This window comes from Caretta caretta, chromosome 27 (genome assembly GCF_965140235.1).
Source record: "Caretta caretta isolate rCarCar2 chromosome 27, rCarCar1.hap1, whole genome shotgun sequence".
Taxonomy (NCBI): Eukaryota; Metazoa; Chordata; order Testudines; family Cheloniidae; genus Caretta; species Caretta caretta.
In genome coordinates this window covers 8,444,135-8,461,671 of record NC_134232.1, presented here as the reverse complement: position 1 = coordinate 8,461,671, position 17,537 = coordinate 8,444,135, and the positions used below count along the sequence as shown (strand labels likewise).

General features: G+C 59.3%; 1 protein-coding gene across 3 annotated transcripts in view; it reads right to left on the bottom strand.

The window, feature by feature from the left end:
- The window catches only part of SLC4A1 (solute carrier family 4 member 1 (Diego blood group)), a 41,055-nt gene that overhangs the window by 9,471 nt on the left and 14,047 nt on the right, over nt 1-17,537 (bottom strand). For all 3 annotated transcript variants that reach the window (XR_007353847.2, XM_048830273.2, XM_048830274.2), the window contains exons 4-14: nt 16,268-16,353; nt 12,688-12,865; nt 11,688-11,823; nt 10,913-11,054; nt 10,361-10,442; nt 9,674-9,858; nt 8,491-8,695; nt 7,628-7,840; nt 7,309-7,457; nt 5,559-5,753; nt 1,273-1,422 (exon numbers count right to left, since the gene is read on the bottom strand). Coding sequence is in view for 2 of the 3 variants with exons in the window: in XM_048830273.2 (XP_048686230.1) it covers nt 1,273-1,422; nt 5,559-5,753; nt 7,309-7,457; nt 7,628-7,840; nt 8,491-8,695; nt 9,674-9,858; nt 10,361-10,442; nt 10,913-11,054; nt 11,688-11,823; nt 12,688-12,865; nt 16,268-16,353 (1,721 nt within the window). In the remaining variant the exon portion in view is untranslated. The remainder of the gene's footprint in view (nt 1-1,272; nt 1,423-5,558; nt 5,754-7,308; nt 7,458-7,627; nt 7,841-8,490; nt 8,696-9,673; nt 9,859-10,360; nt 10,443-10,912; nt 11,055-11,687; nt 11,824-12,687; nt 12,866-16,267; nt 16,354-17,537) is intronic.

The window sequence follows — 17,537 nt, the reverse complement described above, 5'->3', positions numbered from 1 at the left end:
CTCCTTGCGTCTAATCTGGGAGCAGGTCAAGGGGACTGGCTGGCTCACAGTGGGTTTAGGAAGGGGACTCGAGGGGCTTTTGCCTGTAGGTTCAGCCCAAGTTGGTGAACTGGCAGCAAGAGGGAATGGAATAATGAGCCTTTCACCCTGAGGTCAGCAGTTCAGATCTAATAACTCTTCCTTTGCCTGCACCTGTCTGGTGGGGGACCCCGGCAGCTCCCCCCAAGCCTTGGCCATGACTTGCTGGGAAAGCGGCCTGCATGTCCCTGCTGGTGAAAGCCAGGCAGGAGGGAAGTACTGGGTGTGAGAGGGGTCTGTGGGTGGAGTCCCTCAGAAAGGAGGTCAGAGAGCTACAGGAGGAAGCGGCTTGTCTGCGTAGCATCCAGGAGCGTGAGGACCGTGGAGATGTCTGGGGTGGAGGATGCTGGCCAACTACAGATGAGTGCAGAAGCCCCAGAAGAGAGAGGGGAACTGGCTGCTCTGGGAGGGAGAGGCAGAGGCTGGCTGCTCTCGGGTACAAGGCTCCCACCCAGCTCCTTTGTCCATCGAGGTGAAGAACCAGCCCATGCTGTACTGCGACAGGAGGCGAGGAGCAGACCCCGTGGGCGGAGGAGGAGCCATTCGCCCCCAAGGGCAGTGGACGCCTCCATCTGCAGACCTGACCCAGGGCCTCTGTGACCTTTTAAGCATCTTTGCCTCTCTGGCGGCCTGGGTGAAAGGGGTTTGGCGGGTCTCAGGGCCGGGCCCCGATCCCAGGACATACCCCTGGCTGGCAGGCTGAGCAGAGAGGCTGAGGACCGAACGGGGCCTGGGCTGCGACTCGCGGGTGGAGGAAACGCACGGCTGGGGAGGCCCGCAGGTGGCAAGCTGGCATGGCTGCCCTAGGGAGAGACCTGACTTCGCTAACGCCCATCCCCCAGCCACTTTAAACCCAAACCAACAAGTTTAGTCCCAAATCCTGCCCCCTCCCAAGCAGCTGGGCTGGGCACTGCACGGACCGTGGGGTGAGGGGGGATCCTCCCGCTCTGGTGATGGAGCCGCTCCGCAAACCCTACCCTAGAAGTGCAGAGGAGGTAACCCGCTGCTCAGGTTAAAAAGTCCCAGCTGAGGCCTTGGCCTTCAGCCCAAGTCGCAGTGACTTTTAGTGCTGGGAGTCCCAGGTTCCAGCCCCACGGTCGGACAACGGGGCGAGTGGGGCCCCAGCAATGTGGTTCCCCCGGGGGCTGTATGAAGGAGCCACAGCAGGAGGCCGGGCCTGGCGCTGAGACCCACCTTGCCGGGCAGGAAAGCGCTGTTCTTGAACTTGCGCAGGAAGAAGGCGATGAAGAAGGTGCCGGCCATGAGGACCAGGGAGAGCAGGGCTGTGTTGGGTTGCGGGTCTCTGGACCCGTAACTCTTCTGCAGGGGGTGCTTCTGGAAGATCTGGGGAGGAAGCCAGCGGGTCAGGGAGGCAGGATGGAGGGCAGGTGGCAATCGCAGGATGGTCCTGAGTCCATTTCTCTAGAGCCCCACCCACCCCGAGCCCTGCTCCTGCTTCAGCCCATTCATAGGGGCAGCGGTACCCTCCCCTTCCGGGGCTTTGTGCCACCCTCCTCACAGGGCCACCCAGTGGCGGGGTTGGGTTAATCTTAGAGCATGATCCCTTTGGGACAAAAACCCCAGCCCCTCTTTCCTGCCTAGAGCAGACACTGTCAGCCCCCCCCCCCCCCCGCACAGTTTCTGGGCATCCCTGGGGGATGGCTCACAGGCTACAATTTCTATTGATCCCCGTGGGATTGAGATTCAGTGGAGGGGAGCTGTCCCAGACAGGGGGCGTGGGAAGGGCTTGACTGGGGAAAGAAGGGGAAGTGAAATCCCACAGGAAAGGCAAGAGACAGATTGGACTCTCCCCACTTGACCTGTCTTCACTGCCCCCCATGGCAGGGGTGTGACCCCGTAGCCTCCAAGGAGACAGAAGGCTGCTATGGCATGGGGGTGGGGAGGGGACTGCGAAAAGAGAGAGGGTTTAGACTCGGGTCCCATTCCCATGCCTCCCACGCACCTGCCACCCCTGGCTACCTCTCCCCTGCCCCAGCCCTTTACGGGGTTTTATTCCAGGAGCCCATTCCTCCCACAGCGTTAAAGGAGACCAACGAAGCAGAGCGTGGATCAGGGCCCAGTTGCACTGTACTGGGTTCAGTGCCGCTGCTGGCATCCCCTGATACCCCTCGTGGGCTGGCCACCTGCCCGCTGTCTGTGTTCGTGATCCGATCCGTGTCCGCGCCCAAATGCAGCACGGGCAGCCGCAGACAGGACCAACCAAATGGAAAAACCAAATGCCCGGATGGGGTTTTCAAACAACCCCCCTCCTCCAAATGCTATTGAAATTCAATTGGAGCTGGGCACCTAACTCCCCTGGGCCCACTGTTACATACACCTGGCATAGCTAAGTGGTGACCAAGAGAGGGGGCTGAATAACTGTCCCCATGCACCTGCAGGGCCAGAGCGCACGGAGGGGAGGCTCTGGTGGGGAGGTGGGGTAACTAGGAAGGATGGGGTGAAACCCAGCAATGTACCCAGGAAACCCTGACAGTGAGCTCCCTAAGTCTGTGGCATTGCCCCCTTCTGGGAAGGGGGGGAGCCCCATTGCATGGGCTGATTAAAGCCAGCCCTGGAGAATGCAGGGCCAGAGATAATCCTGTCCCAGTAAGGAGGGTGGCCTAGCTGCGTCCCTCTGTATCTTCCCCCTCGCCCGTCCGTAGGGCACTCTGACGCACAGCTGCATTGTGCTGCAGCTTGTGTTTTAGGAGCACACCTCTCTGCGTGTCTGGTGCGCTATCCCTGCTCTGGCAGGAGGGACCGGCATGTCAGGGTGTGGGCCATGGGAACGCCGAGGGAACGGCAGCAGCTGGCAGCTGCTGTGAAGGATGGGAAAGGGGCGTTATTTTTAGCATCAATATCCTCCTTGTTTCATTTGAAACAAAGCTCCAGTGAGTGGGAAACCAATGGGGCAGCTGACTGCCGTGAGTGAGTCTGTGTGTGGGTTTGTGTGTGTCATTGTGTGTCCATGTGCTCCGTGTGCGTGTGTGTCCATGTGTTGCGTGACTGTGACTGTGCCCGTCTGAATGTCTGAGCGTGGTGAGTATCTGGGTGACTTGTCTGTGTGTGTCCAGGTGATGTGTGTGTCTCTCTGTGTCCAGGTGTGTGCGTGTGTCCATCTGTCTGTGAGTTGTGCGATTTCCCTGTGTGATATGTGTGTGTGTACATCTGAAAAGAGCCTCCTCTCTGGGAATCAGCCAGGGGCACCCAACAATGACAAGCTGCCACAGCTGGATTCCTCTCTTCCCCAGCCCGCCGTGGTTTCCAGCCATCCCTGGCTCTGCCCAAACAGACCGAGAAGCCCGATCTCAGGCCTGACGGCAGTGCAGAACCAGCAAAGCCTGTGCCATGCTGCTGTGGGCTGGGGGGTTCGGAGACACGGGGGGTGCGGTCTCCCAGTGCATAAACTGGAGCTGGGATTTGCATGTTGCAGCCTAGAATTAGCATCCCTGGGTGAAACTGAGGCACAGAATGGCGGCGGAGGAGGAAAAGCAGCTTATCAGATGGGCTCCATTTCCATCTCTCTCCCTGTTCTCCCTCCTGTATCTTTCTCTCTCCCCCATTCGCTCACTCTTGCACTCACTCGCTCGCTCTCAGTTTCTATGGAAACCGTGTCTCTGTGACCTCACTTCCTGCGACCAAATTATTTTTTTTAACGGGTCAGTGAAATGTGGCAAAGATGCCAGCAAAGCTTCAGGGGCAGGGTTTCCAAAGGGGCTTGTCTAGAGCAGGAACACGAGCGGTCACTTCGCGCGTGCAGCCGGCAAGGACCGTCCCGGTTAACGACGTGCCCGAGAGGCTAGGGTTGATCGCGGCCAGTGGACGTGGTTAAACACGACTAGCACTGTCTACACAAGGCAGTAACCTGTTTTGGTGCTACCATGTTATCTGGCATGTGTAAAAAAGCCCCTTACTTTCCTAATTTAGACATCCCCCCCACGCGTGCTGCATGAAATGACAGGCAAACATATGCATATATGCCGCACAGACACCGTCCACGTGATGCTCTGTTACACACCCATACGCCCACGCCTTATACGTGAACGCATTACGTACTCACGCATGCAATCTGCAAACACTCTATACACGTACCCGCACAGCCATAGGGACCCACAGCCATGTGTATCCACACGATCACATCCGGGTCCGTTACACATCCCTAGAGACGGGCATCCCGCCGTGTAGTGGGGCAGTTTCCCCACTCCGGTGGGAAAAGCCTAGTCTGATTGGGGAAGCAGCCACAGCTGGGGCCACGCCCAAGCAGGCCACAGCGGGCCCTTTAAAAGGGCTGAGAGCCAGGATCTGAGTCAGTCTCTCTCCAGCCCTGGAGGGAGAAGGATCTGGCTGCCTGGGAGCACAGGGTACCGGAAGCGGAGCAGGGCTGGGGAAGGGCAAGAGGAGCTGGGGAGCTCCAGCCTGGTAAACCCCCAGGCTGAGGCCTGGTTAAAGGCCCAAGGCAGGTACTGGGGCTGCAGAGGTGCAGCCCGGGCATAGGCAGATGGTCCAACCCCCTTGCCAGTGATGAGTGGCCATTACACTGCAGTTTGCCCCAGTGAGAGGGGGCTGGATGACGACTGGCAGTAGCCACTGAGGCAAGGTGGGCATAGAGGGCCCTATGGAGAGGAGACCCAGAGTGTGGGGGTACTGCTGGGGGCAGAACCCCAAGGAAAGGGGCAATGGCTCCGGGAGGGACACGGGGACCTGAGGCAGGTGAGACACCGGCCATTAGAGGGCGCTCCGAGGCTGGAAAGAGCTAATTCCCAGACAACCAGCAGGAGGTGCTGTGCCGGTGAGTCATCACTCTGCTGCACTCCACCTACCCACCCATTGACAGACCCAACAATCACAAGTAATCCCGTCCACCAACACAATTGTTACAAGGAGGAGGGAGAAGAATTGTTCTCCTTAACCTCTCAGGATAGGACAAGAAGCAATGGGCTTAAATTGCAGCAAGGGAGGTTTAGGTTGGACAGTAGGAAAAAATTCCTAACTGTCAGAGTAGTTAAATTGCCCAGGGAGGTTGTGGAATCTCCATCATTGGGGATATTTAAGAGCAGGTTGGACAAACCCCTGTCAGGGATGATCTAGATAATACTTAGTCCTGCCTTGAGTGCAGGGGAGTGGACTAGATGACCTCCTGGGGTCCCTTCCAGTCCTACGATGCTATGAATTATATCCACACATGTGTGAAACTCCACCCCAAATCACACAACCATGCACCCCCACCCCATACTTCATATGTGCACAATCACCCACTCACCTATGCACATGCGCAGAACATTACAAGAGTAGCACTACGGAGCAACCTGCCACCAGGCCGGGGATGGACACAGTGGACAAAGGGACCCAACCCGCTCAAGGGACCCACCCTGGGCAGGTCAGATACCAGCCGGGTCTGTCTCTTGGGCAACCTGCACTGTGACAGCAATAAAGCCTCTTTGAACCGAGCCGCGGGGTGGCCCTCCCCGCCCCGGCATTACCGCAATGAGCTTGGCGAAGGTCTCGTAGATGAAGATGAGGGAGATGAGGAAGGAGAAGATCTCCTGGGTGTAGCGTGAGATGTAGCGCACCAGGAAGCTGCCCTCGAAGGCCACCACCAGCAGCACCAGGATGATGAGCCAGAAGCCGATCCAGACCCGGCCCACGATGTACTCCATGCCGTAGCTCTCACAGAACTGGGGGCGAGAGGGAAGCAAAGCAGGGCTTGAGTCTCCTGTGGTCCTTTTCCTTCTCCTCCGGTGGCCTCTCAGCTGGTCTCATCTCCACTTCTACCTTGGACCAGACAGGGCCCGGACCCACCAAGCTCCCCCTAAAACCCTTCACACTCTTCTTCCCAACCCCAACTCCGCCCCCCAAGAGACTCTATCCCGCCTCCCCTCCTAACCAACCCCTGCCTCCCCCCACCACCTCTTCACCCCAGCTCCCCCAGCTCCTGCTCCTAGCAGCCCAGCTCAGCCTGGACAGATCAGTCCTTCCTGCACATCTGTGACAAAGCGGGACTGTTCTTAATGTTTCCTCTGAATAGTGTGGGGGTGCATCAGTTTCCCCTCTGCAGTTCTTAAGTATCTAGGTGGTGGGGTAAGGGTGTATGATCGTTGCAGAGCCCTAGAGGACAGGTGTGTGCAGGGGTCTGGACACAGAGAATGGCCGACACCCTGTTTTCTGGCAACTGATGGCCTGGGGCCTTCACCCCTGCAAGGTGAGAGCTAAAGGGTTGGAGAACAAAGGAATCAGGTGACCTCCTGGCCCAGGAAAGGGACAAAGCCCAGAGAAGGAGGGGCTGGAGAGAGTTTCAGTTTGGGGCTGGCTGGGGACAAGGAATGAAGTGCAGACGTGGTTGTCTGGCTCACTGCCCCCCAAAATGGACCCGGCTGAGGGGTCCTGTTCTTTGCACCTACAAGCTCTGTGTTAGACCATGTTCCTGTTGTCTAATAAAAACCTGTTCTGTTTTACTGGCTGGCTGAGAGTCACGTCTGACTGCAGAGTTGGGGGGCAGGACCCTCTGGCTTCCCCAGGACCCTGCCTGGGCGGACTCGCTGGGGGAAGCGCACGGAGGGGCAGAGGATGCTGAATGCTCCGAGGTCAGACCCAGGAAGGTGGAAGCTGGGTGAGCTGTGTGTCCTGAAGACAGTCTGCTCCCAGAAAGGAGACTTCCCCAGAGTCCTGCCTGGCTTCATGGGGAGCAGTTCCAGAGCATCGCCCGGGGACTCCGTGACAACATTCTCCCCACCACTACCCCACGCCCTCCTGCCATCCAGCCTGGGACCCCGCAGCTCCATCAACCCCGGCTTGGCCTCCTTCCCAATGGCTGGGGATGCTGTGGCCTGGCAGCATGGCCCTGGGCACTGCTGGGCTTTGCTCTGTCCATGGGCTCATGGCTCCGGTGGTCCCAGGGGGTGGGGGCTGCCCCAGAGAAGGAGGGGGCAGCGCCTCCTACTGGGAAGGATGGGTTTGTGGGCTGGAGTGATCCTCAGGCAGGGGGAGCGGGTATGAAGCTGGGAAGTGGAGTCATGGGTCTCCCGCTCCCCAGGTGCTGGGGGCCTGGGCTCCGGGAAGGTTTCTGCCCCAGGGGATGGGCTGTGTAAGGCAGCCAGGGGGGCCTTATGGGAGGGAGAGCTGGACCTGCCACACCTTTCCCTGCAAAGCCACACGGGGGATCAAGCTGCGGGGCAGGTGGGGGGGGGGACAATGGGCATATGCGGGGCTAGAGGAGGGAACCAGGGCACCTACCTTAAAAAAGGCTTCTTCAAAGACCAGCAGGGGACCCGAAAAGCCAACCACCAGCAGGGGCTGAGCGCCGAGGAGGCAGAAGATGATGCCCTGTGCGGCTGTGGAGACCAGCAGCTCCGAGACCCCTATCATGTTGCTTGTCTTTTCCCCTAGAAACAACAGTGCAAGTCAGCAGAGAGGGGCGGGGACCCCCGTGGGCCAGGGACCCTCCTGATCCCACCAGGGCACTCTCCAGAGCGGGTCTGGGGTTGCCTGAAGGGGCAGGGGCCCCAGGGAGTCACCCTGGTTCCCTGGGGGCCAGCAACTGGGTCCCACTTACCCAGCAGGCCCCCGAAGGTGATGGCCGGGGAGAGGGCTGCGAAATAAATGAAGATGACGGCAGCCAGGCACTGGGCACTGAGGGCGTCCTTGATGTCGCTGAGGTATTTGGGGTAGCGGCGCTTGACGTCCCTCACCAGGCCCCCGAAGGGCCGGCCAGTCCGCCGCAGGGGGTCATCCTCCTCCTCGAGGGCCTTGTCTGCCAGGCCTAGATCTGCAGGGAGACAAAGGCACCCGTGGCCAGGCTGGGGAGGTAATGCCAGGAGTGAGGGGGAAATTCAGCCTCTGTCTTCACTCTCTCCTGGGCTTTCTCCCCACACCTGGCCCCAAGGGGCCACCGTCTCCAGAGCAATCGGGGCTCAGCTCCATGTCCACGCAGCACCAGCCTGCAAACCCTGATCTCCAGGTGCTGTCCTCTCCTCGGTGGAGAGTGGGGCTCCCCGCAATGTACTCAGTGTCAGGCTCTCCCCCAACCCCTGCAATGAGCCACCAAACCTGACCCTGACCCCCGCCCCGGGGGGCATTGGAATTCAACATCCATGCTCCCTCTGCCCTGGGTTTCTTCCACACTGCTCCCCAATAAACCTCTACCCGCCCCCAGCGCTGCCCCATTCATGCATCGCCCTCCCAAAGGATCCTTCCCATGGTGGGCAGGGACCATTGTGGGCAGGGACCAGGGGTGGTGGCTTTGGTCTGCAGGAGGTAGAAGAACCTCCATTGTCCTACTCAGGGGTCCCGCTGCTTTGATTTTCAAGGCTGTCCACCAGCCATCTACCGGCCATCTACCAAGCTGGGGGCCTCTAGGGCTAGGACAAGAAGCTTCTCCAGAACCTACATGCTGCCCCCAGACTGGGCCCTACATACCCTTTAAGATCTTCATTTCCGGCTTCTTCTCGTCTGGCAGGTACCTCTTCCGCAGCAGCTCCTTCTGCATGGGCACCAGGCTCCTGAGGAGCTGCTCGTTCTGGATCTCGCAGGGCGGGAGGACAATGCTGCAATCCAGAAACTCCTCCACACCCTTTATCAGGTCCTGGCGCTCCTCCGCCAGGTAGGCGTCCCTACGGAACCCCTGCCAGGGGAGAGGGAGGCTCAGGAGGGCAGCGAGACTCCCTGCACGGGCACTGCCATGGCTTACCCCTGGGACCCCTGGGACCGCTCCATCACAGTGGGGCACTAGTGAGCTAAGGCCCGTCTAAACCATCCGGCCAGCTGGGCTCCCTGTTGCCCTATATCCTGTTCCAGCAGCTCAGGGCAGGTCTACACTGAAAACGCTGGGCCGGTGCAGCTAACACTTCAGGGAAAACTCTGCTACACCAACGGGAGAGCTTTTCCAGTCGGTTAACCCGCCCCTGCGAGGGGCAGCAGCTGAGTCCGCAGGAGGAGCCCGCCCATGACAGAGCACTGTCTACACCAGGGGACAGGCTGGAGAAGAGGCCCAGAGAGGGGGGAAAGGTTTTTGGTTGTGTTTAAAGACATTTCTGAGGCTTTTCATTTTGCTGGCTGGGCCCCCCCCGGAAGGGCAAGTCTGAAGCTAGTGACCCAGCCGGAGGGCTGAGTTACGGACAGAGAGATGACCACAATGCCAGCGTGCCCATCGTCCGGGGGCGCTAGCCCAGTGAGAGAGCTGCTACCCCACGGCCGGCCACGAGGGAGTGCCTCGCGGTGAGCAAACTGGGTCACGGCACCCAGCACCGCCCGGTGGCGCTGTCCCAGAGTCTATTGGAGTAGATGGAAAGACCCCCGTTGACTTCCATGAGCTTGGGATCAGGCCCTTAGAACGTGGGCTCCTCACTCCAACCCCGAAAGGGCAGGAGGCAAAGTCTTTTCCCTCCAGCTCTGCAATGCCTCCCCCTGGCTACGATGGAGGTATTATCCTTAGCGGGAAGGCCAGAGGCCTTTAACGTGTGTGTTTGAGACAGGGCCAGAGGTGGCTGTCAGGGAGTGGGATGTAGGGCCCTGATATCCTATTCTGTATGTAGGCGGGGAAGGAGCCGCTGCCTGGGGGTGTCATGGGCACAGATCCCCAGTCTTCGGGAGGCCGCCGTACCCTTTCTGCCATCATGGTGGAGACGGCCCGTCCGATCTCATGGTAACTGATGTGCGGGGAGTCGGGTCCCAGCACCATGAAGAGGAACCTCACGGGGACGGACACCTGCAGGACCAAGTCCAGCTCCACCGCTTCCCTCAGGCGCACGAAGGCCAAGGTGGGGTGATCCAGGAAGGCGGCACGGCCTAGAGAGAGGACGGGATGGCAGGGAGGTCACTGGCGGGGCTCGGCACAGAGGGCAGGCGGAGGGGGACGGGTTCCAAGCACCGGCAAAGGGCTGGAGGGTGGGGGCAGGGAAAGGGAACAAAACGGAGAGGATGAAAGAGAGCAGGAGGGGAAAGAGAGGGAGAGAGAGATGGAGCAAAGTGAGCGAGGTTACATCAAGCCAGACACGCAAGCAAAACAGTGTTTCAGCTGGGCACAGAGAAAGCTGCCCAAGTGCACGAGACAACAAAAGCCAGAACGTGGGGCCTCCCCTCCCGCCCAGGCCAGCCTCTGCTGTGCGCCGAGTGGCATCTCCCCTCCAACAACTGGTCTTGCTCAGCTGGATCCTGGTGCCCAGCTCCAAGCAAAGCTGGTTCCAGAGCAGCCACCTGGATCTGGCCTCCTGCCCAGCCCCTTCCCCGTGGTGGAGGCATGTGGCATGGCTCAGGAGCCCCAGGGGACGCAGGAGAGGGTCACGCTCACCTACGAGGACCAGCGTGGCCTCGGCATCCTCCGGGATCTTCTCGAGGAGCTGCTTCCTGGGGGCGTGCCCCCGGGGCCCTTCCTGCAGAGACGCAAATTCAGAGATTCTCATCGTGCGGGGGGCCACCCTCCCCTCCTCCCCCCCCGCCAGGGCACAGGTGTGTCATCAGCCGCGTTTCTCTCCATTGCGCTGCTAAGCCCACCTGTGGCCATGCCCACGGCTCACATCCCCAGCTGGACCAGCCCCAGCGCTGAGAGCAACCCCCCTTGAGATGCCCTCACTCCAGAAGCTGCAACCTCTGTGTGCACATGCTGGGCTCCTACTGTGCTTGGATTTCAGCCTCAGGTTCTTGGTGTCCCTTGCTGCTCATTCACTCAACAGACCCAGGTCCCGCCTGGTGGGACTCCACCGGCTGCCACCTGGCATGATGCAGGAGGCCCCGCAGATGCGAGCTCTTGGTGGGTCCCTCTGCCACCTGCTGCTCCCCACCCCCCCATAAATGGCTGTCCTGAGGTTCTCAAGCTGGGGGCCTGTTCCCACCATCTCCTTGCCTGTTCTGTGCTCGTGAGCGTCTGCATCTCGATCTGGTGATATTCCTGCATGAGCGGCTGGGAGGTGACCTCGTCCTTGGTGCCCTCTCGTTCCAGTTGGCCTGGGAAAAGGGTCCCCATGGATTCAGACTCATCTGGGTGGCTGCAGAAAGGGGGAGGAAAAAACCCAGACCATATCACTCTGCGGGAGACACTGCCCAAGCAGATGGACGGGTTTGTTCTACCCGCCCCCCCCCCACACCCCACATCCCATTGACCAAATAATTGTTAATTATCCCTAATTAATAAATTAATATTGATTGAGCATTTCGTTGCAAAGGAACCTCCAGTATTACAAACACCTCTTGGGATTTGGCCGCAGGAATCACTTCACCAGCTACTGCAATGCGGCCACCTCTGGGATGGGACATGGTGGCTGATTAACTGCACCCAGTAATGCTGCGCGGTTTAGCAAAGGAAGCAGAAGACTGTTGTATCTGGGGGGGGGGGGGTGAGCAGGCAAAGCTCTCCCAATTCCTCTACTCCCTCCCTCCCCCCGCCACCTTCCCACAATCTTGCACATTGCATCGTCATTTGCACCTGCGTAAATGGGACTGGCACTTGTGCAAAGGGGCCTGCAGGATGAAACACTCCCAATCGGAATAGCCAGGATGCTGGGATTCCCCTAGCGCCCCTCCTCTCCTCGGACTCCCCCTTTCCCAGCTCCCCCAGAAAGAAGTCAAGGCCACAGCACATCCCCTCGCTGCCCTCCGGGCGGGTGGCAGAGGACCGGTACCTGTGCTGTAGCAGCAGGGTTCTCAGGATCGTCTCTCTGTCCTGTGGTTTGAGCTGCCCTTCATAGATCATTTGGTCGATCAGCTGATTGGTGATGCCTGCCAGGAACTTCTCAGGCAGGTCCAGAAGGACAGTGCCTGGGGGAGACGGGCGGAGGTCACTAGGGCTGAAGTCCTCCCTCCCTGCTCAAGCCATTAGTCATTGGCTCACCCAGGGCATGGGATCCCCCTTCTCTGTCCATCCACCCTGAACTCCTCCTTCCCTTCCCACTTTGTTCCGCGTCTCACGTGCTCTCTGTTCCCTCTGGCTCCGATTCTGCCCTGGGAGCAAAGGAGATGCGAGGCCGGGGTGCCTCCAGCAGCGCTTTGCCTGGGAGTAGGTGAGGGCAGAGGTGCCGGGAGCGACAGCATCAAGCCCTCTGGGTCTTGGCTCTGTTCTCTTCTTTCACTCCATCGTCTGTCTTTCTTTTCCAGTTCCCACCCCTCTCCGACCTACCAAACCGTTGAATCTATTCTCCCCGTGCAACGTGTTCCACCCGCCTGCTTCAGGGCACAAGCCAATTACTGGCCAATGAGGGTCAGGAAGGAATTTCCCAGCTTATTCCAGATTCCGTGACTGGAGCCTTTGCACTTCCCTTGGAAGCAGTTGGCGCTAGCCCCTGGTGGAGGCAGGATATTGGGCTCAATGGCCAATTGGGTGCAGCATTTCCTATCAATAGGGCCAAACTGGCTGCTGGTGTAAGCATGTGCCTCTCCAGTGCAATAGGTGTCGCGCTCCTCACTTACGCCACTGACAAATATCATCCGGATGCTACCCATAAAATTAAACTGAAGGGCCAAGATCTGGCTCACTCTTCCTAGGTCACCCCTGCTCCATTCACTCTCTTCTTCCCTTGTTCCTGACTCTTTATTATCTTTCTCTGACTGGCTCACTGTCCATTTCTCCCCTTCCCCCCTGACCCTCTGTAGCATTGTTTCTGATCACCGCTGCCCCCTCCTCACCTTTCGTGAAGGCCCTGCGCACCTCCAGCAGGCTGCGGAATGTCAGGTATGAGAGGTGCGGCCTCCCCCAGTGCCCTGCCTCCTCAAAGTCCTCCTCCAGCTTGATCCAGTGGCCGGCCTCCATCCAGCGCAGCTCGTTGTTTCTATCCATGACCAGTTCTTGTAACTCCACATATGCCTGGGAAGGGAAGAGCGGATGGGACAGAGCCCTTGGAGAGCAGGCTGGGATTCTCTCCTGGGGTGGGCAGCCAAAGAGGTGGCCACAGCATCCCCAATAATCCAGTGGCGATGCATGTGAGTGTGGTGATTGATGCCTGCCTGAGTATGCAGAGAGCCTGAACCTATAGCTCTGAGAGGGAGGATTGCAAACTTCCTCCAGGCTCCGCCCACAACCCAATCTCCACCCACTAAAGCTGCCAAAATGAGAGGTCAGATTTGGGGTCCCACACACGGGCTGCCACTCCACCCCTGCCCCGCTCCGCAACAGGAGCAGAGCAAAGGGGATTGTTCCAAAGGAGAGTCAGATGCCCGATTCCCATGGGTGGCCAAGGGGAGTTGGGTGCCTTCAGGCAGGTGCATCAAGGGGATGCAATGATCCAACTCCCTTCCCCCTGCCCTAGGAACTCGAGTCCCCATGAACCTCTAAGCTGCAGCGAGGTCTAGCTGTAGGGGTGTGGGGCAGGGAGGTTAGCACCGCATGGAAATGGACCAGACAGTAAAACGTCCTCTAAACGAGGGGACAAGTTTCCAAAGACCCTAATCCTGCCCCCACCCCCCGCAGTGCTGGGAAGTGCCCAGGGCTACACATCCACCCCAATCTGAGCCCACCTAGACCTTGGGAGGTGATCAACTTCCCTAAACTCCAGGGCACCCCTCGCCTCGGAGTCCACAGCAAATTAGCCCCAGGAACCCGATGCCTTCTGGGCTCATCGCATTATTCCAGTGTATGGATTCACTTGCCACGGGAGGCTGCGGGACGTGTCAGCCTGGACTTACCTATGCCCCCTTTGCTCCCAGTATCAAGCCAGAAAGGTGGAAGGCACAGAGCCCTCCTTAGAATTCAATCCCTGGCTGATTTGAGCCCTCAGAAGATCAAAACTTGGAGAGAGCAACTCACCAGGTATTAAAAATAACCCAGGGTCCAGCTTTCCCTCAGCTGGGTTTAGGCAAGTGACAGTGGGTGATTTAATTGATGGCTCCGGAGGGCGGGAACTAGCAATGCAATAAGGCTGGGGTGGAAATTCTGAATGAGATGGACCCATGAAGAGCCCATGGGGAGACAAGACAAGTCTGGCTAATGATTATGTTACGTAGGCTTTGGTGGCTTTGACAGATCCGGCGGGATAGCCAGGGTGGATCTGTCTAGGAGCCAGTGTTAGTGGCTTCAGGCAAAGGTGCAAGAAACTCCCTAGTTGACTGTCATGGGATAACCTGCCCAGGGTTCTTCCCAATCCCCAGGTGGTTCGGGCCAGATTTTCAAATCATCTGAGCACAGGTGCATGCTGGGTGGTGAGAACTTTGTAAACTTTGGCTCTTATTTAGGTGCCTATACGGGAATGGAGCTCTTAGGGAAGTCCGGCCCTGAGCTCTGTGGAAAATCTGGCCTTAGCGGCTGGCTCTGGCCTGAAGCAGGAGTGTTAGCACCCTCTGTCCATGTGTAACATAAGGGTGCATGCTCATGTTATCCACAGAAATGGCTGATCCCTTTGGAACTGCTGGGGAGTTCTTGGCCTCAGTGACATCTGGTGGCAGTGAGTTCCACAGGAGAGTTAGGCTTTGGGTAAACAAGTATGGCCTTGTATCAATTTAAAATGTGTTGCCTTCCAGCTTCGTTGGAAGGCAGAGATGGAGCTAGGTGGGGAAACACCGCCCTGGACACATGGTGGGGAGAAAGATCTGCTGCTTATTTCGGCAAGAGCAACAGGAACAGACATGACTGAAGCAGGAGGAAGGCTCAGCAGCAGTGGTATCATCTCTCCTTTCTGCCCCATCTTCCCCTTCTCCCCAGGCCTGATGCAAATTCTCTGGACCTGATCCTCAGCTTGGCTAAATGAGCGGCGCCCTTTTGACTTCAGAGGAGCGGCGCCAGCAGAGAATCAGGCTGTGAACTCCTGCAGCCACTCGGAGGCGCTCCGACCCCTCTGCTGTCGGGTGGGACCCAGAGTACGTGGCCCCCCACCGGACGCCTCGGAAAGCAAGAGTGGTATTACCGGTCTATTCCCAGCATGCTCCCTGCCTCCCAGCAGCCGGCTGGCGTCACCGAATCTTCGTTGTTCTACGTCTTTCTCTCCCTAAGGCCCTTCCTGTTTCTTTCCCCTTTTTTCCCCCCTTGGGGAGGGGGTTAGATGTGATTACAAGCTGGGCTCTGCTGAATATAAAGGGGATTTTTTTATGCAGCTGCTGGACGGCCTGGCCTGGCCTGGCCTGGTGTCCACACTTCTGGAAGGGGTGGCTGAGTGTACTAAACCCCCGTGATGAGCCTCCCAAGTCTGATCAGAACTCTTGGTTCGGCAGAACAGGCACAGAAATGGAAGGAGAAAAAGGGGAGAGAAAGGGGTGAAATCTCCCCATCGCCAACCCGGTTCACCTGCCCTCCCCTGCCCCCCAAGTGCTGGAAGAGCTCTACCCTGCTGGCCGTCGCATAAGCAAAGCGGTGCCCGTTCCAGGCAGGGCATGAGCCCCCATCGCCGGCACCCACCGAGCAAAACCAGCATGGGCAGTCAGTCAAACTGGGGGAACTGGGTGCTGCCTCTCCCCTCCCCAGACCGGCTGCCTCCAGCTTCGCGCACACAGGGGCAGTTCAGACCAGTCTGAAATTGCCTCAGTAACTGGAAATGAACTGTCCCAGCTGCCCAGGAAAAAAGGGCTTTGAACTGTCATTAAGCGGCTGAGTGATGGCTGGGAAAGCAGCTGTCCCCGAACTGCACCCCGTGTGTTTATAAAGCAAACAAGACTTACTGCCTTGGACGCCTTCCTGCTCCGCCTGCTCCCCGGGGAGGGTCTCCCTCCTGCTGGGACAATTCCCTGAGGAGGGTCTCTCCCCTGCTCCCCGGGGAGGGTCTCCCTCCTGCTGGGACAATTCCCTGAGGAGGGTCTCTCCCCTGCTCCCCGGGGAGGGTCTCCTCCCGGCTCCGCCTGTTCCCTTGGGAGAGTCTTCCTCCTGCTCCACCTGTTCCCCCAGGGAGGGTCTCCCTCCTGCTCTGACTGTTTCTGGGGAGGGTCTCCCCGTGCTCCTCCTGTTCCCCGGGGAGGGTCTCCTCCCTGCTCCACCTGTTCCCTTGGGAGAGTCTCCCTCCTGCTCCGCCTGTTCCCCCAGGGAGGGTCTCCCTCCTGCTCTGACGGTTCCTCTGGGGAGGGTCTCCCTCCTGCTCTGATGGTTCTCTGGGAAGGTCTCTCTCTCTCTTCCCACACCAATCTAACCCTCTCCTCTCCCTCCTTCTCCCTGGCTCCCGGAGCATCCTTCCCATTGGGTTCAGATCAGAGCAGGGTCTAACCTCTCCCCATGGGGCCAGACTGGGCCATGGCCTTGCACCCCGAAGGAGCAGCGCTGCACAGGGTCCCAGCATGGCAGGCCACTCACCTCATGTGTACCCCGGCTGGAGGTGGATGGGTGGGCGAACCCCGCGCTCCCTGATGCCTCCTGGGTCTGATCCAATGAGGAGGAACCTGAGTATGGAACAACCTCACTGTTAGCCAGGCCCCGGAGCCACTCACCCAGCCAGCCCCTTGACCCCCGTGGGGGGGCTAGTCCGGCACTGGAGCCATGGGGAGGGCTCCATCCCAGCCACAGCCACCTTCCCACAGCTCCTGCTCCCAGCCCCAGAGACACAGCCCAGATGCTGGGGAGGGGTGGAGATAGCACCCTCCCAGTGTGGGGCAGGGCGGGCTTGGGGGGGAAGGGCAGAGACAACCCACCAGAGGGACTCTATTCAACATACAGATAGAGCCCAGGGGCTGCCCAGACCCAGGTCCCAGCCATACATACAGGGCACGTGCCTGCTCCTGGCTTTGCAGACGGGCCCCCCATTCCATGAGGAGGGGTGTTTAGACACCTGGGCTTTCTGGGGCTCTTCTAGCAGAGGGTCAGGCGGGAGGTGGTGTCACCCCACGTTGGTCCCCCCGCCCCACCACAGGGGGCCTGTTCTCCTGTCTCTGGTGCCTCCGGTTTCCCACTCCTGCCGGGCAGACAGAACCAGAGCAGGTGTGAACGCCGCCCTGTGCTCTCCCGGTCCCGGCAGCGACTGGGCACTGGGGAGCGGGCTGAGGGGAGAGGGCTTTGGTGCGGAGGCACGTCCGAGGAGCGCCCAGGACACGCGCTCCCCCAGCCCACGCCTGCACCCCGAGGGGGATGCCCCTAGCTTGCGGCTGGGGAGATCCAACATCGCAGCAAGCTGAGGAGAGGGAAGGTTGGAGGTGCCCCAGCAGGACCACAGCGTGTTCTCCAGCGCCCCGGTGAGCTCCAAGCCAGGGGACTCTCCCTCCGTTCTTTTTGGGGGAGACAATGCCAGAGCCTCACAGATCTCCCCAAACTACATCTCCCCTGGCTTGGTTCCCTCCCTTAGACCAGACCCCATGGGCACCCTGGGCGCTCCTTCCACACCTTCTCCCCGTCCCTGAGATGTGCCGGGCCAGTTCCCGCGTCCCCCTGAGTCGCCGCCCCAGGTGTGTACGGGTGAGAGGAGGCCTGGCAGCGAGTCCGGTAGATCCCACCTACCTGAGATCTCAGCGCCCCCCCGGCCACCATCCAGGCGGAGAGAAGGGACAGGTTCCCAGCGCTTCCGTTCTATAAACCTCTGGCCCCAGGGACTCCCTCTGGCCCCACCCCCGAATTCCTGTCCCAAGTGACTCTT